Genomic DNA, 20,166 nt, shown 5'->3' with positions numbered 1-20,166 from the left:
TCTCTTGGTCGAACCAGGAAGGAACCAGATGTCGACGAGGAGTAATTAGGTGCAGATGTGAAGCTTGTCGTTGCAGCCACGCGGACCAGGAGGCGTCGAGGACGACCAGGTGCTGGAGAGGAGCTGTCCCACGAAGGTTCTCGCAGACGGAGGGGTCGACTTCAAGATTGGAGCCAACAAGCCAAAGCAAAGGCAACCCACGCAGGATACACAAAAAGGCTTCTGGTGCAGACCAGGAGGGTCTGAGGTACTTCACCTTTTCAGGGAAGTGAAGGCCAGTCTGGAGCAACCACACCAGCGATGGATTTTCAAAGGAGTCATCGTCAGAGAGCTACTAGCCAATGGGCCAGCAACCGGACAACGCGTCGAGCAGAACACAAGCAGAAGGGCCCCACGCAGATCTCGTGCAGTGTGGAGGGCTGGCCTTCGGTGCAGGTGGAGCTCGGTGTCGGGGTGTCTCAGTCCCCAGGGCACAGTTTCGAGGATGTCTCAGGAGCTGCGCTGTTAGCAAGTTGAAGACTTTTCAAGTTGCCTGCTTCCAGGAATTCCGACGCCTTTCACGGAGCTCAGCTGTGCTGGAGTCGTGCAGTGGGGTCAGAGGAGTCCGGGAGTCGAGGTCTTGTCAGGCTCTGCGCTCGAGATCCGGCGGGAACAAGGACAAAGCAAGCCGCCGAGTTGCTGGATGGTGCCTGGTTGCCCAGGGTGGTCACTCCTTGGCCACAAGGGAGATTCTTCAGTCTTCAGCTTCAGCTTCAGTTGAATGTCGAAGGGTCCAGAGTTTTGTCTTCAGTTTGATTCCAGGATTAATCTAAAGACTCCTGGATCAGCTCCTACCTTTATACAACTAAAGGGGGCTGGTTTACTCACTAGGTCCTTCCTAGGGGTGGGACCAGGAAGTGGGGTGGTTACACCCCCATTCCTTTGTCCAGTTTTGCGCCAGACCTGGGGCTGGAGTACCCCAGCAACCGGTTTGAACTGGGGTATGCATGGAACACCTTGTGTGCCCCAGGCATGTCTCATTCTATTCAGCCCTCCCTGTCCCAATACACAAAATCCTGTCAGGGGTGGTGCTCGCAACTCTCCAGGCAGGAAACCTATTGTCCAGGCCTCCCTCGCTGGAAGGACTCCCAGCAGCAGGAGGTCAGACTTGTGTCTGTGGCAGCAGCATCCATTTTGTGACTCTGGGACTCTGGTTAACTTTAACCGGGATAGTCAGCAACAACATGTCTTCTCCCTCTAGAAGGGTGTAATGCTACTCCCGTCGCCAGAATTGGCGAAGGGGTAGTATTCCAAAGTGTATGACACCTTACACGACATGTTTGGATAAAGCCAAACCCAAGTTAGCATTTAACCGCGAGGTTCATCATGCACTTAAGAGTATATGGTATGGCAATATCATAGAACAGCTAAAAGAACATGGTTCCGAAAGCTGCAGACAGGCTCAGCTCATGCTAGAGCACCATCTCACACATAACCAAGCACTCTGCCTCCAGGATTGTTAAGGCCTGCCATAGGAGTGACTTATAGGTTACTGTGTGTCTATTTTTAAGGGTAGATATAGGAATACTATACCTAAGCAAGGGGTGATTACACGACCTTGTCCCAGCTGAGTGATCAGCCAGTTGTGCCAGGGATGGCATAATACATGCTGCAGCCCCTGGTAGGCCTTGGTTACACCTATGCCCTGAGTACCTAGGGTACACTTATACAGGGGCAGATAAGGTGAGCCAATTCCCAATTGTGGATGTACCTAGAGTACATGGTGTGAATTTAGAGAGAGTGCATCTGGGCTGTGGGTCTGATTAACTGCCTCAGGGAACTAGGTAGAAATTCGAGTTTAGTATGCCTTAACTTAGATGATAAAATACATCTTCTAGTGAAGTTGGTTTTAACATTCTGTGTTTGAAAATACCACTTTTAGAAAAAAAAGGTATTTTCTTGCCTCACTATCCAAGCCTGCCTCTGCTAGGCTGTGTATTCCTTGTCTGGTTTTTGACTGACAGGGGCTAGGGACTCCAGGAGGCAGGGTAAGTCAGCACAGGGCTGAATAGACCCATCTGCATGTAGAGTGGAGGGAGGAGTTGCACCTGGGCCTGAATAGGACTGTAACTACCTTCCACAATGCTGGCTCCACCTCCTGTGGTGTGTCTGATGACTCTGGCCCACACTGTCAAAGGAAAGGAGTCCTGTAAACAAAGTGCTCCAGGACTGACCAGAACTGGTTTGGACTAGGTACAGACACTTTCTGCCTTCAGAGACAAAGAATTTTGGTATATAAAAGGGGGGACCCAGACCCCAGAATTTTAGATCATTTCTGGGAATCAAGACTACCCTTTGGCAAGGAGAAGAACCAAGGAAGCTGCAAGGAGGCGACTGCCCCTGTGCTGTGCTGTTGGGGTTTGGCCTGCAGTGTTTGCTTTATTTGCCAAGGAAAAGAGAGGAGGAACTTTGTGTGTACTTTTGCAGTCTTGAAGAAGAATCTCCAAAGGCTTGAACTGAGCTTGCCTCTTGCCTGAAGTCTCAGGGATACAAGACTTCACCCCCAGCTCCCCTGAATTCACTTGCTATGGAATTCTGCCTATAGAGAGGTGCCTACTGTTGTTTGGGCCCTCTGAGAAGACTGCGAGTCACTGGGTGCTGGAAGCGCCATACAACGATGAGAAGCGTGTTGCCGCCGCAGCAGTTGCCGTCACATCGCCGAAGAAGCGTGCCACCACCGCAGCTGTTCGCAGTCGCATCATCGACGAGAAGTGAGTCGCCGCCGTAGAGGTCATCGTCGCATCACCGGAGAAACGTATCACAGGGCCTGTCGCGGCTCAGAAGTTAAAGAGTTCGCTGCACGGCCGTCGGGTGTGCACGCATCACATCCAACGTTGGTGGATCGCATCAAGTCGCCATTTTCTCAAATCACACCGGATCGCTATATCGCGGCGCCACCTTGTCGCATCGCACCGGATCACAGTAAGAAACTGAAGCATCACCTCCTCTCCGGTAAGGAACCGACGCATCACCTGCCCTGCGCTGTAGTAAGGAACCGACACATCACCTTCTCGAAGCAAGGAACCAACGCATCTCCTTCCCTGCGACCCTTTTGTTTGTATTGCGTAATGTATCCAAGGTACTTTGATAGTAACGTGTCGCATTTACCATCTAAGTTTAACTGAACCCTTTTCTACCATTTAAAGTCTATTTTTGGTGTAGGGAGGCCTAAACCAGAGGGAAGAAGAAAAGGCCCTGTGCACACGTAAGTGTAGTTTGTGGTCCTAGTGTGAGGACTAGTAATTCTGCTGAGAGAAAATTATTGCTTCAAAGTTCAAAAGAACGTCGGATACAAAGGTTCATGTGAATAAAGTTTTTTATAAGTCAAGTAATGGTCAGTACAGAAAAATTAGTAGCCAGCCGACACGTGTTTCATCACACCGTGAAGGTGATGTGACTCATCAGGGCTGAAAGGCTACAGTTGTGACGGGATCGAGGGGGCACGGAACGGTGGAAAGCTAGCCACGTCCGTGTCGACTGAGAGCAAGAGAACGCCAGACAGCTGCTAGGCTAGCAGCCGTAGAGGGCTAGGGTGGTTGCGTCCCGGGCTTCAGTGAGGTGCCTGAGCCAAAGGAAGAGCGCACCCGATACGTGCGTCTGTAGGTCTTGCGAGGTCGGAACGACCTACAGATGCACGTATCGGGTGCGCTCTTCCTTTGGCTCAGGCACCTCACTGAAGCCTGCTAGCCTAGCAGCTCTCTGGCGTTCTTGACTTATAAAAAACTTTATTCACATGAACCTTTGTATCCGACGTTCTTTTGTACTTTGAAGCAATAATTTTCTCTCAGCAGAATTACTAGTCCTCACACTAGGACCACAAACTACACTTGCGTGTGCACAGGACCTGTTCTTCTTCCCTCTGGTTTAGGCCTCCCTACACCATTTCAGGGGTTGTTTTTCCCATTGGGTTTGTGTTCCCCTGTCCTGTTCTGCACCGCGAACCTACTGCACAACCGTCTCAGCAACAAGATCACACTGCTCAGAGCGCCACCACTTCCTACTCTCTCAACGCAAACCCATTCTCTCACTAAAACTTAAAGTCTATTTTTGATTACAGTATTGTTGATTTTTGTTGTTTGGTCTTGTGTTAAGTCTAGTAAAGATTACTTCTTTTTCTAAAGTGGTGTGATGTCCATTTGCAGTGTTTTCACTGTATTACTGTATGTGTTCACCAATGCTTTACACACTGCCTCTGACATAAGCATGTCTGCTCGTTCCAAGCTACCAAGGGGCTGAGCAGGGGTAATTTTAGAAGTGTACCCCCTTACCCTGACTAGAAGGTATGTACCTCAGCCAACTAGAGACCCCCAGTTCTAACACTCCCTAACACAAATGTTGTGCCCCTTCAAGATAGGGTTCTTTAAGGCCCTTGTAACCTTTAGTGCTAGGCCTCAAAGAGCCAAGTATGTATATTTTTTCTGGAATACATCAACACCTATGTCTTGCCAAATACTTTAATAATGGAAAGATTTTTCAATACATTCTGCAAAGATGAACAAAATCAGAAAGGTGTGAATACTCATTGTATATGATGCTTATAGTTTTCAAATTGATGGCATTAACTGGTTACTAATGCTATTTCCCCAAGGTGGTATCAGCTCATTGTTAAATAGTTGTTAATTATCCCCAGAGGCCCTATCCAAGTCTACCCAAAGAATATTATACCCCTGTATATCATTCTTGAACATTTAAGAGAGTGCAGGCAAGGGGTAAGTTAAAACCTTACCTTAACCGACTCTATCGCCTCTGGATTCAGCGATGCAGATTCCAGGACCTTAACTAGAAATAGAAAGCAGACAGAATTAAAGGGGAAACCTAGAAAGAGTAAAAGTATCAAGTAAAGAGAGGGTAGGGAGAAAGGAGGCGAGAACTTACAAAAGAAAACTACATTGGGCAGGAAAACAAAACTCAAAGGCGACGGAGGAGAAAGTTGGGGAGAGTGGAACATGCCAGGAAGATTTATGCTTCAGTAGAAGCCAAGAAGGAGTCCCAGGAAGCCTGATAGGAGAGGGGACTAGACATAACCCTGGCCAGCCCAGCAGGAAACAAGACACTGATGTAAAGGAGGACGCCAAAGACCAGGATGAAGACGTATGGACAGAGGAGTGGTGAATGCCGCCAACAGGCAAAAGCTAGTATGCCACAGTCCTGGTGGGGTTGTGGCACCCTGGAGGAGTTTAGGGAGTTCCAGAGGACTGAGGTAGAAGGGGGTTGCCGGAACAGGGTGTTGTGTTGTTATTGCAGTTTTTCCTACTTCCTTCTTCCTCCCTTTAATATTTTTGCTTGCCCACTTTTCTTGACAAGTGGTTTTAAGTGAAGACCAATACTAAACACCAGTGTTGTGTTTTCCCTATGTTAACCAAAATTTTGCATTTTGTAGGCCGCTTTTGCTTTGCATACATTACGAAAATATCACGCTTGTTTTTCACATTATAATTTTTACATAGTCAGCATATGTTTTTCTATTTTGTTCTGGGATTTAGTCTGAGCAAGGTCAAAAAACATCGCTCCTTCTTATTCGTTATGGTCCAACACTAGCACCTAGCCATATTAGTGAAATCCAGTTGCTGTTTTTACACTTACATGTTTTGTAATATAACTCGGGATGAGTTGTTCTGAGACACCAGAAAGAACCAAGCTCCTGCAGATGCTAGGGCTGCATCAGCTGAGATTTAGAGCAACCTTCTATATGTGCTAAAGTACAGGGTATGCAAGTAAAAATCAGAGATCTCAAATCTATAACCACTTAGCTTAAGTAGTGAGAGTAGGTTTAGGCAAACCTGTCAAATATTATGACAGGCCTTTTCATGGTTTATGGTTTATTCAGTATGCTAATGACAATATTGACATGCAGGTGCTTCATATTTGAGGCTCACTTATTACAACTAGAGCATGATTGTTTAAATAAATATTGTTAAAAAAAATGGTCTCAAATTTGTTATGTTGTGGGCACGTACGAGTGAGACAATGAAAGGGTGTAACCTGCCTCCGCAACCCCTCGGAAGGTCAGGAGTTTTGTGTTGTGGGCTATTAAATCAAGAATCTCTCTTGAAAGGCTAGGAGGGCAAGTGAGGCACTGTAGGCGAGTCAGATTTGGGACCCAGATGCTGATGTAGTATGGTCCTTTAGCCCCGTCATACTGACATCCTGTGGTCCCAAGCATAGTTCTGTTCCTGAGCAGAATCCCTACAACACAAGTGGGAGAGGGATTGCTAAGAGAGAGGTAAAGCACCCCTGACAGGCTACCTAGAAAGGAGAGAAAAAGTACCCTGGGTATGTTTAAAGCATACACATAACTTAGACCTGTGAAACAGGAGAGTAAAGGACCGTAACCCAGAGAGATATCCAAAATAGATATTGAGGAACAAAGAGCCTACGAGGAAGAACAAGAGGACAACACAGGGTACCGAGGCTAAACGTAATAATTTCTTTTAGTAGGGTTCCTTATTTTTTTAGTTAACACTTGCCTGGGTATTCTGGCATGTCTTTGGGTGTGCTATCTTTTCTGTCCTAAAGAGAGAGAAGAAACAAAGACCAGTTAATGCCAGAGGGAGGGGAAGGAGTAGTTTCTGTCCTGTAACTCCAGTTCTGTAGTAGGGGTATCTCTGTTATAGTCATAATCTAGTGAATTGTCCCGCTCATGTGCGTGAACCCCGGCAATCAAAAATAATCTCTTAAGTTGTCAAAAAATTGCAGAACTGCGAAGACACTTAAGAGAGAATTTAAAGACAAATAATGCAGCCTATATCCACAGGCTACACTGTCCAGTACTTCAACTAGAAATTCCACCAAATACAATCACACAAACAGCACAGCCTGCCCAGTTTCCTCTACAGAAAAACTTTCCTCTACCAGTAAAAGCCTCTGGAATGATAGAGAGGAAGGCATGGACAGACAAGCCCCATAGGCTGCCATTATGTGGCTTAAATAGGATACTGTGCCTTTAAGAGAACTTTCCAGAACTTCTCCTAGTATCCCAGAATGCACTGCAGGTCCCCTTTACTTTCAGTTCTTTTTGAAGGCGTAATACGCCAGACCTGTAGCATTCCTTACATGAATATCTCTCTCCACCGGGGAGGAGGGTGGGCGCTTATGACTATAACAGAGATACCCCTACTACAGAACTGGAGTTACAGGACAGAAACTACTCCTTCTGTAGTAGGGGATCTCTCTGTATAGTCATAATCTAGTGAATAGAATGACAAGCCCATCCCCACACCAAAGCGGCGGTGGAGAAAAGAGAAATAACACCACTATAGTGCGAACAGATTTCGCAGCGAAGCCTGCCCAACCTGAGCGTCTGCCCTGGCATCAGTGTCCAGGCAGTAATGCTTAGCAAAGGTATGGACCGACTTCCAAGTGGCCGCCTTGCAGATTTCTGCAATTGGAACATTACGGATGCCATTAAGCTTCTGGATGTCACAGCTCCACTTGGTTTGTCCCCTTTTATCACCGGCCCCACGCATGAGAAAGGCCATACTCTCGACCAAGTGTTTTCCACCTCACCACTTGTTGCTTTCCCTCCCGAACCAGTGTTATGGTCAGATCATTATCTAGTCAACTTTCAGATTCCAGTGACAGATACTTTGTCTTTCAGGCCTTCAGAACGCTTGCGGCAAACGTCAAGAGCCTTCCATCGTGTATCCCCTGACATGGTGTCGCATGCTCTCTCCATTCATCCGTGCCAGCTGTCAGGTAGTTTAGAGGCCGATCTTGACCTTTTGCACAGATGGCTAGTTGATAGATTCGATGAGTTAGCACCTGAGACTAGTTCTCGCAAAGCTTTCAGTCGGGCATCTGCCCCGTGTTTCACGGCCTCGCTCTCCGATCAGAGGCGTAGTTGCAAGTAAGCGGAACGCACCTGGCGGCGGCATTATGAGGTAGCGGACAAAACTGCATATAGGGAAGCCATCAAACTCTACCATAATAACACCATGCTAGAGAAAAAAGCCTATTATGACAGAAGAATTGAGGCCGCCGCAGTTACTAGTAAAGAAATGTTTCTTATCGTTAAGGAGTTTATTTCACCTAGCACTGTTCTGCCCGCTCACTCTCACTCTGAATCATGGGTGTCGCATCTCGCTAATTTCTTTATTACCAAAATCAAAACTATCCAAGACTCTTTTCCCTCCTCAAATTTTGATTTCATCCCCTGACACTAATCTTTCTTTATACACGTCTTTGTCCGGCGAGGTTCCTTCCCTGCCGGAATTTCCTTCTTATCTCTCTCTTCTTCTCTGGAGCTTCTTTCTAGACTCAAATCTGGATCACCTCTGGACCCTTTCCTGGCAAAATATCTTGGGAAAATGGCCTCAGTGATCAATTCTCTGATCAATCCGGTGCTTAATCTCTCCTTGAGCACGGGTGAGGTCCCTCAGGCTTGGAAACACGCCCTGATTCTGCCGCTGCTAAAAAAAGCCTAAGCTTGATCCTCTGACCTATGCCAATTACAGGCCCATCTCACTCCTCCCGGCACTGGCTAAAGTGGTGGAGAAGCATGTCCACATCTCTCTCTCCAACTTCTTGGACTGCAATAACTTCCTTCATGAAACTCAGTCGGGTTTCCGCGCTAATATGAGTACACAGACCGTTCTCCTTGAAGTCACCGATGCCATTCGTGAGGTGTTAGATGCCGGTGGAAAAGCCATGCTGGTGATGTTGGACTTGTCGGCGGCTTTTGACACCGTTCCCCACAGCAATCTTCTTTCAAGACTCTGGGAGATCGGGCTACGGGGAGCGGTGTTCAGCTGGTTTAAGTCCTTTCTAGCGGGCCGCCGACAAACGGTCTGGGCCCCCCCTTTCTCCGCCGAAATGCCACCTCTGGAGGTCGGGGTGCCTCAGGGCTCCGTCCTGAGCCCCACCCTCTTTAATATCTATCTGGCACCCTTGGCGGCCTTGGCGGAGTCTTTTGGTGCCCAGATCGTTTCCTACGCTGATGACACCCAGGTTCTCTTCACCTGCAAGAAGGGCTCGGATTTTGACAGAGTGCAGATCAGAGGCTGTCTGGGGGCAGTGTTTGAGTGGTTAGAACATCATAGCCTCAAATGCAACTCCGACAAATCGGAGCTGTTGTTCTTTGGCTGTGCCACCGATCCCAGATGGCAGTCTTGGTGGCCTTCCGCCATGTTCCCTCCATCGGCCGTTTCCACCAAGGCAAAGAATCTGGGAGTGCAGATCGACGAGGGTCTTACTTTGAAGCCTCAGATCCTGGGTCTTGTTGGAAAGTGCTTTGGCATTTCGAAAATGCTTAGGAAATTTCTTCCTTTGCATTCCCTGGCACATAGAAAAGTTACTGTCCAAGCCTTGATAAGCTCCCGCCTGGACTATTCCAACGTCCTCTACCTGGGTATGCCTGATTACTTGCTTTCGCGCATTCAGATAGTGCAGAATTCTGCTGCTAGAGCCATCTACGGCCTCCATCACAGAACTAGCGCAAAAAAGCTATTGGAAAAACTGCATTGGCTTCCTGTTAAGAAACGGGTGGCCTTTAAGGCACTTACACTCGCTTTCAAGGCACTGCACGACTCTGGAGCAAAATATATTAGAAAGCGACTGGCTTTCTACATACCGGCCAGAACACTGAGGTCAGCCTCTCTGGCCTTGGCACTTGTTCCTTCCATACGACGGGCCCGGATCGGGGGTCGCTCCTTCCGTTTTCTGGCACCCAGGCTTTGGAATTCCTTGCCAGCTCAATTGAGGAAGGCCTCGAATTTACTGACTTTTAGGAAAGAGTTAAAATCCTGGCTCTTTGTGCAATAGTTTTCTGCCCTATCTCTGCTCCCAATCCGCCGCTTCTGGTTTTCTTTTAAAGTGCCGGGACACTCCCTTGGAGTATCCGAGCGCTATATAAAACCATTAAATAACATTAAATAACATAACAAAGCAGTCGTGGCAGCTTTGCCCCTGGTGGAATGAGCCTTAGGTTTACCCCCCAAGGTCTTATTAGCTTTTTGATAACACAGCTGTATGCAGGACACAATGCACCTAGAGATGGACTGCTTCGAGGTCGCAAGACCCGTCCTGACCGATCCATAATTGATAAACAATTGGTCTGACCTACGAATATCTTTGGTTTTATCCAGATAAAATTTCAACACCCTCCTAACATCCAGGGAATGTAAAGACCTTTCCGCTGGAGATGAAGGATTCTGAAAAAACGTAGGCAAAGTTATCGTCTGGTTGACATGAAAATCAGAAATAACCTTGGGAAGAAATTTAGGCTGAGTACGCATAACAACCTTAGCAGCATGAAATACAGTATAAGGTTCTTGGCAACACAACGCCTGAATTTCACTCACCCTGCGGGCCGATGTAATGGCCACGAGGAACGCCGCCTTCCAGGACAGGTGCTGCAACGAAGCCATATGAATAGGTTCAAAAGGCTCCTTCATCAATCTGGACAGCACCACATTCAATTCCCATGAAGGCGAAGGAAGCCTGACAGGAGGGAATACTTTCTGCAAGCCTTCCAGAAAAGCTTTGATCACAGGGATCTGGAAGAAGGAAGTCTGTGAAGGGCATTTCCTGTAGGCAGTCAATGCAGCGAGATGAACATTAATGGAATGAACATTAAGGCCAGACTGCGCATAATGTAGAAGGTAAGGAAGAATGACATCCTCCTTGCACGTCGTCGGGTCATAGTTCGGGCAGATTCAAATGGCCATATTGCACTATCTCAGGAGCCATGCAGCCAAACTCAAAGACGAGAGGTTGGGGTGCAGCATCTGTCCCCCGAACTTCGTGAGAAGGTCCGGCCTGCACGGCAGCCGCATGTGAGGAAAGAGAGACTGGTGAAGCAGGTCCGTGAACCACCACTGCCTGGGCCATTCCGGAGCAATAAGTATCATCCACGCCCTGGACCGGGCCAGCTTGATGAGTACCGCCGGAATCAGGGGAATGGGTGGAAAAGCGTACAGAAAGCTGTTCGACCAGTCGATCCATAACGCATTCCCCAGCGTCCCCCGCTGGTAGTACCTGGAGGCGAAGTCTCGGCATTTGCTGTTTTCGGCGGTGGCGAACAGATCTACGTCTGGAGTCCCCCACCTTGCGAAGACTTCTCCTAGTACTTCGTCGTTTATGACCCATTCGTGGTTTTCCTGGAGCAGTCTGCTCAGTGCGTCCGCCTGAACATTTTGAACACCTGGCAGATGGGTAGCCGTTATCGTCAGTCCTCTGGCCAGAAGCCAATGCCAGATCGCCTGCGCCTCCTGCGACAAGGTGCGCGATCTCGAACCCCCCTGCTTGTTGAGGTAATACATCGTGGTCGTATTGTCCATCTGTACAAGCAGCGAGTTGGTCTGAAAGGACGGATGAAAGGCCTTCAGTGCCAAGTGAACAGCTCTGAGTTCCAGGAAATTGATGTGATACGTGGCCTCCATCGGGGACCACGTTCCCTGAATCTGTAACTCTCCGGAGTGCGCCCCCCATCCTTAGAAGGAAGCATCAGTCACGACAGTCTGAGTGGGAATATCCTTGTGGAAGACCCCTCTGAGGAGATTCTCCGCTGAACACCACCACTTCAGAGACTGCAGAGCATGCAGTGACAGTCTTATCTTGTCGTCCCAAGATCCTTTCCTCTGATCCCACTGATCCTCCAAGCACTCCTGCAACGGTCTCATGTGCAGCCGTGCGTGTGGCATTAGGAAGCTACAAGAGGCCTTCGATCCCAGTAGAGAAGACACCGTCCTCACAGTTGTAGATGGAGTGGTCATAAGAGCCTGAGCCTTCCGAAGGAGCGATAACCGTCTCTCCTCCGAAGGAGACACGCTTGCTGACAGTATATTGATGGAGGCTCCCAGCTACTATATGTACTGGACCGGAGCCGGGACAGACTTGGACATGTTGATGTGCAACCCCAGTTTGTTCAGGAGAACGCACGTCTTCTGGAAGTGGGCTTGCGCTTCCGAGAAGGAGGAGGCCTTGATCAACCAATCCTCCAGGTACGGGTAGACAAACACCTTGTTCTTTCTCAGGTGCGCTGCTACCACCGCCATGCACTTCGAGAATGTTCTCAGCGCAGACTTCAGTCCGAATGGCAGTACTGTGTATTGATAATGATTGGCGCCGACTTGGAATTGCAGGAACTTCCTGTGTTTGTGTGCAATGGGCAGATGGAAGTACGCATCTTGCAGGTCTATGGCACATAGCCAGTCCCCCTGTTGCAACTGAGGATAAATCTGATGCAACGACAGCATGTGAAACTTTTCTCTGCGAATCCACTTGTTTGCCTGTCGCAAATCCAGAATGGGCCTGAACTCGTTCTTGTCCTTCTTGCGAACCAGGAAGAACCGGGAATACAACCCTCTTCCTCTTTGAGACAGAGGTACGTCTTCTATCGCCCTTTTCCTTAGCAGGATATCGGCCTCCGCCTGGAGCTCGCGCAGCTGGAACTGCGAGCTGACCGGTGGAATTGCTGGAGGCGGGCTGGTGAACCTAAGACTGTATCCATTGCAAACAATATTCAGCACCCACTTGTCCTGAGTAATTTTTCTCCACTCTGCCAGAAAAAATTGAACGCTTCCCCCCACCGGAGTGGGTAACGGATGAAGGGGAAGTAAGCGCTCAAAGCCTAGACCCGGCCGGGCCTTTAGTCACTGTTGCCGACTGTTGGCCGCCTCTTCCTCTCTGGTGCTTCTGGAAAGGCCTTCGGAACTGCTGCTGCTGTTGCTGCTGTTGCTGTCCCGAAGCCTGGCCATGCCCTCTGCCCTGTCCACCGAACTTTCTCTGGAACGGGCGGTACGATTTTTTGGTATCCCTGGGCTTTTCCAGTCCCCCCGCCGTGAACGTTTCGGCCTCCGCCTTCATGCGGGCCATTTCATCATCGGCGTGTTTTCCAAACAGGGTTTCGCCGGAGAATGGTAAATTGGCAACCCTTTGTTGTGCGTCAGGTTTTAGTGACGTGAGGCGGAGCCAAGCGTGTCTTCGCTGGTTAATCCCATGGCAGAAGCCATGTGCCGCCAGTAAGGAAGAATCGGCCGCAGCACTGATGACCTGATTCGCCACCAGCATCCCCTCATTCAACACCTCCTGGAAATTTTCTCTCTTGTCGCGAGGCAGGAGTTCCACAAACTGCTGGAGAGATTCCCAGAGTGCTCGGTCATGCCGCCCCAACAGAGCCGTGGCACTCGCAGTCTTCGTGGAAGTCGCCGATGTCCCACAAACCTTCCTCCCAGCAGAATACAGCCATCCAGATTCCTTATCTGGTGGGACTGTCGATGACGGAGTGGTGGCGTGCTGCTTCCGAGCCGCCGTCACTATCACAGAGTCTGGAGGGGGTTCCACCCTTAGAAAAGCCGGATCCGAGTCGGGAGCCCGGTATTTCTTCTGCAGTCTCGAGGGGCCCGCCTTAGTCGCCGCCGGGGTGAGAAAAAGGTCCATGGCTGGCTCCACCAGGCCCGGTACCAGTGGTAGTAAGGTCCGAGACAGATGTTTCTGGTGAAGCGTCTCAAATATCACCGATGTCTTGGGCGTGGGCACTGTCAATGAAATGCCCAACTTCGCTGCACCTCGCAAAAGAACATCATGAAAGGACACCTGATCGTCAACCGGTGACACCCTTGTCCCCGGTGACTCCGACAACGTCAGAGAATAGTCCCTGGTCCCAGAGGACCTCGTCTGTGAGCGAGACCTGCGCCTCCTGTGGCGTCGTCTCGACCGTGTGGATGACCTGTTGCGCGATCGATCCCTTCTCCTGGAGCAAGATCGCGAACGTCCAGTGCGTGGGCACTCCGCAGGCTTCCGTGGAGGCGACTTCCTTGGCCTATCCTGGGGTAAAGGTTTTGGAGTCCCCTTAGGCGGCGTAGGTAGCGGAGGCAGAGACACCGACCTCGGAGGAGTAAAAGGCATCTCCGACCGAGGAGCAGGCCCACGTGGCGGAAGTGGCGGTGGTGGCTGCCCTGTGGGAGGAAGCGGCGGAAGAGGAGGATTGATGGGAGGATCCTCTCGAGGCAAAGGAGGAGGAGGGGTCTTAGGTCGAGGTGATGTATAAACCACTGAGTACACCGAGCCCGGTGACTTCTTCGGGGGAGGGGACTGCGACTCAGCCCCTCCAGTAGGTGACCGCCGTCTCCGGCGTCCTCCGCCCGACCCAGCGTGACTTCTGGCGTCAGAAATCCTTCTGCGCCGCTTAGGAGAGCTGGAAAGCCTCGAAGACGCCGACCTCTTTCTTCGTCGAGCGTCGCTTCTTCGGTGTCGACCGTTGCCTCCGCGACTCCGGGGTGGAACGCCGTCTCCGCGACGTCGAGCGCTTCTTCCTCAACGCCGACCTCTGCTTCTGCGACGTCGAACGTGCAGTCCTCGACGATGAGCGCCGATGCCTTCTCGGCGCCGACCGTTTGCCCGAGGTCCTCGACGTCGAGGAGCCCCTCGATGCTGACCGATCACTCGACGGCGACCGGCGGTGTCGCTTTGACGGCGAGCGCCGGTGCCTGTCAGTCCTTCTTCGACGTCGATGTCTCGACGCTGACGTCAACGACGAAGACGCCGTCGACGGTGACTTCGACGGCGGCCTACCCAGGCCTTTCGACGTCGACTTCTCACGCCGTCTCGACACGGAGCCCCGGGGAGATGGGGAACACACTGTTGTCATCCCTCTCGACGTCGTCGTCGAAGCAATCGACGTCGACGGAGACCGGGACCGTTTGATGGGTTTCCTGCCTCTGGGGAGCCCCCCAGAGGCCTCAGCAGAGGCAGAGGGAGTCTTCCCTGCCTGCCCAGACCCACCTGCAGCCTGCAGTCGTCTCTCCTCTAGGCTTTGGAGCCTAATCTTCAGCCTGTCCCTCAGGGTCCTTGATGAAAAGTCTGACAGATGTCACATTCTTCAGGGACATGTGCTTCAGGGAGACAGAGGATACAGACATCGTGTGGATCAGTCTTGGCCTTCTTCCTTCCACATGCTGGGCACTTGTCGAATAGAGCAGGCATTTTAGAGCCCTAAAAAGCCTGAACAAACACACAGGAGTGAAGGGAAACACCAAGTACACAAACTGAAACACTTTTAAGCAAAAAAGTGCACACATTTCCAATAAACCCTTGAAAAAGGGAGAGCTCAATGCACCAGGGTCCTGTTAACAGGAGCCGGAAAAAAGAACTGAAAGTAAAGGGGACCTGCAGTGCATTCTGGGATACTGGGAGAAGTTCTGGAAAGTTCTCTTAAAGGCACAGTATCCTATTTAAGCCACATAATGGCAGCCTATGGGGCTTGTCTGTCCATGCCTTCCTCTCTATCATTCCAGAGGCTTTTACTGGTAGAGGCTAGTTTTTCTGTAGAGGAAACTGGGCAGGCTGTGCTGTTTGTGTGATTGTATTTGGTGGAATTTCTAGTTGAAGTACTGGACAGTGTAGCCTGTGGATATAGGCTGCATTATTTGTCTTTAAATTCTCTCTTAAGTGTCTTTGCAGTTCTGCAATTTTTTGACAATTTAAGAGATTATTTTTGATTGCCGGGGTCCATGCACATGAGCGGGACTATTCACTAGATTATGACTATGCACAGAGATCCCCTACTACAGAACAAGAGTTCCTCCTCTATACAAATCAGACTATGCTGTGAACAAGTCTGTGAAACTTTCCTTATTTCTCTTATAAGACTGTAATCGCAAAAAAGTCACCACTGCAAAAAGAATTAAGAGTAAGATTCTTAATCCTCATTTTTGCACAGTCCTCTTCGAAGTGGTGACAGAAGAAGAATGAGAGGAAATGGAACCTTGACTCCTCAAATTAGCTGATGGCCCAAAACAATTGGAGGGTGTCAGGAAAAAGTTTGTGTCCACTTCCTAGCAGGTGAGAGAGACTTTTTAAAAGGCTTTTCGGTCACTGTCAGAGCAGTTATAACTGGTCTACTGGATTCAACATACCTCCACAAGTGAATTGGATAATGTGCTAAGTCAACAAAGGGGGCACAGAGCGCTCTACTCTGTAGTCTTGCAAAAATATTATACATCAGAAGAAGACCTACATTTGTTCAATAATTTTGAGAGGATTGGTCAGGTGGCTACTTGTTCACAGATCATTTAGAACAATACCTAGGCCCATTGCTTATGGAAGAATCACAATTGGTTTATCGGGTAGTAAACCCTAGAAAACTGATATCCTATGAGGACACAAAGAAAAGTAAATGAGAACATTAGGAGTGGATGTTGATCCTTATAGGATATGACTTTCACAAATAAAGGAGATAATGAGAGTGTCACCATAGGCATTGTTATATAGACTAAAAGATGTATTAGATCAGTGGCTGAAGACGGACTCGGGAACCAAGGAGGAAATAGTTGAAAAGATACACCTAGAACAATTTCTGAATTCCTTGCAAATGCCAGTTCAGCTTTCAATCAATGAAACAGGGTTTATAAATTATAGCTGATCACCCACAGTGGTATCCAGGTGCTTGCAGATCTCGGCGCCTCATTTGAACAGCCAGATCTGGGGGGCCCTACCGGATTCCGGATGGGAGGTGATGGTCCAGAAATGCCTGAGGAGGCTGTTCCCGTTTTTTGCTGTTATGAGGGAGAATGATATTCCCCTGCTTCTGCTTACGTGGATTCTAGGAGTGTGAGTAAGTGATAGGGAGGCGGAGCATAGTCCTCTCGATGGTTGGTGGAAACTCAGGGCGTAGTTAATGTAGGTGAGTCCTTGGTTGTGTAGGGCTTTATGCGTGGGTCAGCAGCTTGAATTGGCATCTCTTGTGCATTGAGAGCCAGAGGAGTTCCCTGTGGTGTGATGTGATGTGGGATCATCAGGGAAGGTCGAGGATGAGTCTGGCTGCCACGTTCTGTATGGTCTGAAGTCTTTGGATACAATTTCAATGTAGAAGGTGTTGCCACAGTCCAGTCGGCTGGTGACGAGGGCCTGTGCCAGGGTGCATCTCGTGTGCAGGGGTAGCCACTTGAAGATCTTGAGTAGCATGAGCAGAGTGAAGAAGCAGGCAGGGGAGATGGTGTTGATCTGCGATTTCATGCTGAGACTGTTATCAATGATAATTGAGGTTTCTGGCGTGTTCGGAGGGAGTAGGTGAGGGCCCGTATTCTGAAGGCCACAGGGAATTGTTCCATGTGTTGCTGTTCTTAAAGAAAATCAGAATTTCAGTTTTGTCTGTGTGCAGCTACAAGCAGTTGTCTTTCATCCAGTTGGCAACACTTGTCATGTGTCTGTGGTAGATGGTTTTGGTGGTGGTGGGGTCGTCAGTGAGTGAGAGGATGAATTGGGTGTCAACTGCAGAGTAGTGTATGTTGAGACCGTAGGATCTGACGATGTTGACAAGCGGGGTATATATGCGCTGAAGAGCACGGGTTGAGCAATGATCCTTGGAGGACACCGCAGGTAATATCTTTAGCTGCGGAGGGGAACGGAGTCCTTGGATGCTGATGTGGTGGATTCAAATCCTAATGAGATATGCCCATATTTTCTTTTATGAACTGACTTTTATTTGGGATGGGACATAAGGATCAACACCCCCCCACCCCCCCAATGTTGACATTTTACAATATAATTATTGTTGAGCGCTTTATTTCATCCAAGGCCTTTAAAAATAACATAATTGTATTGCAATTTCAATCCTTTACATTGAAACAATGTATTAAATATAAATATTTAGAATTTAGATCGAACAACATATCAAAAATATATTTCTATAATTTTTGTGAAAAAGACTTGCATTTAAAAGGAAGATGGAAAGGTGCTTTGGTAAGTGCATTTATACAAGAACATTTATGAGCTTGCTCTGTGAGCTACTTGTTGTTCAAGAGCACTAGCTAGCTGTTTATGTTTTTGGGTTAGCAGAACAATATAGTGAATTAAATATAAGTGCAACTTTAGCTGTGTCTAGGGAAAGGTCCTAAACAAGAGCAAAAGTGAAACATCATGAATATGAATGTAATAAAGTGCATTAATAGATATATTTATACAAATGCATAAAACAAATTCCCTAAGAGTGAGTCACTTGCTATTCAAATATAATAAGTAATTTGTTATTAAAATTCCTGGTAGAACAGCAATAACTTGATTTGACAATAGAAGCTACTTTAACAGAGACTAAATATATCCCTGTTGGGGCAAAATAGCAGGGTACAACATTAAGACTCTACAAACCTATAAAATAGAATGTTTCCCACTTCTGTTAATACTCATTTCAACCACTTTATCATTACAATTGACCAGGGTGTGGCCTAGCTAACTAGAAGCAGATTGTAGGAAAGTAGGATGTGCTTTCATGGTCATCCCCACTTTTTGCTGATGTCATTATGTTTTACTGACTAGTCTGACTGGGACCCTGCTAATCAGGACCCCAGTCTCTGTGCTTCTTCCCTAAATTGGACATGGAGGTACACTCCGGATTGGCTACTAGGGTACACTTGTAAGTTCCTAGTATATGGTACTAAGGTATCCAGGGTATAGGTCCACCAGGTGTCTCCCATGGGCTGAAGCATGTATTATGCCACCTATGAGAGGCCACTCAAATTGTGACTACAGTCCTGCAATTGCAGCCTGTATAAGCTGGTGCTATTACCACTTACAACTGATATACGTTTCTTTAAATCTGAGGTCACTGCACTTCAAACCTATAAGTCACCCCTAAGGCAGGCCTTTAAATCCTTAAGGCAGGGTGTTCGTTTCTAAGTGTGAGGGTGCCCCTACATTAGCAGCATACCCCTACAACCTTCGGAGTCCATTTTCCCGGGTTGTAAGTACATCAGCCATTAAGATATAGAGAGTAACCATGCGCCATTACACGATGGCTAGCTCTAAACTGGCTGTAACCAAAGCAGTCATGTTTGGTATTCAACATGTTGGAATCATACCACATCATAAACTGTGTGGGTGGTAGGATTCCATGCACTGTAAAGCTCCTCCAGGAGGCCCTCAGTGTTCCTGGTACCAGTCTTCTAGACCCACACAGCAACTATGGTGGCTCCCAACCAGAAACACGATTCTGCCCTCCTGCTGCTGAGCCAAGCTCGAGCAAGGAAAGGCAGAACAATAGGTTTCTTGACCTTGTAATCACCTCCCAGACAGGACTTAATGTGTTAAGGACATGGGCGTATCCTCCCCACTGTCCAGCCTCTCCTGTGGGAGGGACTCCTGTTTGTCCAAACACTTTCCTTAGGGTACTTAAGGACTTACCTGTGGGTGGGTCCCTAGATTCATGGTGGGACAAGATTCAGATCTGAAAGCACTTCATCGTCGACTGTCTGGGCACTATGGACTTCGCTCTGGACACCGAGACTACAACCCGGTAGTAAAAGTTGGGCCAAATAAGACATAAATCGAACCAGAGCCATACACGCTGCACCTGTAATAAGGCACCGGCACCAAGTACTTCCGTCAGGAAAGGCATCCGGTTCGATTTAGGTCTTATTTGGCCCAACTTTTACTACCGGGGATAAGGACGGCTATAACCAATCATCCCATCGCCTTACTTAGCGAGACAGACTGACGGGGATTGACTTACCCAACTCTACATAGCTCCGACCTTTTAAAATTGAGGACTTTTATAGGACTCCCCGGTCAGCCCGCATTGAAGCATAAAGAGCGTCTCAGAATTTTATTAAGAATTCCTCTCTTATTGACGTTTCGTATCCGGATTACAAGAGACTATCCCATAAGGTGGATCCCGCAGTATACTTTAACCGGGGTACCACTTTGACTCAAGCGAAGGGACGTTTATTACTGGTCCTTCAATTGCTTTCGGCCGCAAGACTGTCGCCGCGTCGTGGAAAACACTGCTGCCCTGACGAAGTTCCCAGGGCACGAAAGGGAACGAAACGCGTTGGCTGTGCCTGTGCTAACAGAAAAATATTCTGAATAAAGAAGAAGATATTTACTAAATACTTTTCTCTATTGACTTCATTTCAGTGCACCTTCCATTCTGGTCTTTTTATGCATATGATAATGTCTAAGTGCCACTGTTGAGTTACATAGCTTGTCAGATTGTGCATTTACTGCTGTACACATTGCATGGTGTGAGCCATGTGCCCCTTCTCCCTGAAACCGTTCTGCACGCTCACTTATAGAAAACAGAATTGACGTGGACATCGGTGATCTCCACCACCCAAGACTATCACCATACCCCCTTCCTGCCTTTTCTTACATGCCACTGCCTGCGGGGATCCTACTACTGCTCTCCTTACTCCT

The 20,166-nt window shown here is 48.5% G+C and overlaps 1 protein-coding gene across 7 annotated transcripts in view; it reads right to left on the bottom strand.

Annotated features, from left to right (window-relative positions):
* Nucleotides 1-20,166, bottom strand: part of LOC144773616 (transient receptor potential cation channel subfamily M member 2-like) — a 4,189,411-nt gene that overhangs the window by 2,941,534 nt on the left and 1,227,711 nt on the right. For all 7 annotated transcript variants that reach the window (XR_013600029.1, XR_013600030.1, XM_078658762.1 and 4 more), the window contains exons 13-14: nt 6,507-6,549; nt 4,766-4,818 (exon numbers count right to left, since the gene is read on the bottom strand). Coding sequence is in view for 5 of the 7 variants with exons in the window: in XM_078658762.1 (XP_078514888.1) it covers nt 4,766-4,818; nt 6,507-6,549 (96 nt within the window). In the remaining 2 variants the exon portion in view is untranslated. The remainder of the gene's footprint in view (nt 1-4,765; nt 4,819-6,506; nt 6,550-20,166) is intronic.

The sequence above is a fragment of the Lissotriton helveticus genome, chromosome 8, assembly GCF_964261635.1.
Source record: "Lissotriton helveticus chromosome 8, aLisHel1.1, whole genome shotgun sequence".
Taxonomy (NCBI): domain Eukaryota; kingdom Metazoa; phylum Chordata; class Amphibia; order Caudata; family Salamandridae; genus Lissotriton; species Lissotriton helveticus.
The sequence above is the reverse complement of the archived record's forward strand: the minus strand, read 5'-3'. Positions and strand labels throughout refer to the sequence as shown.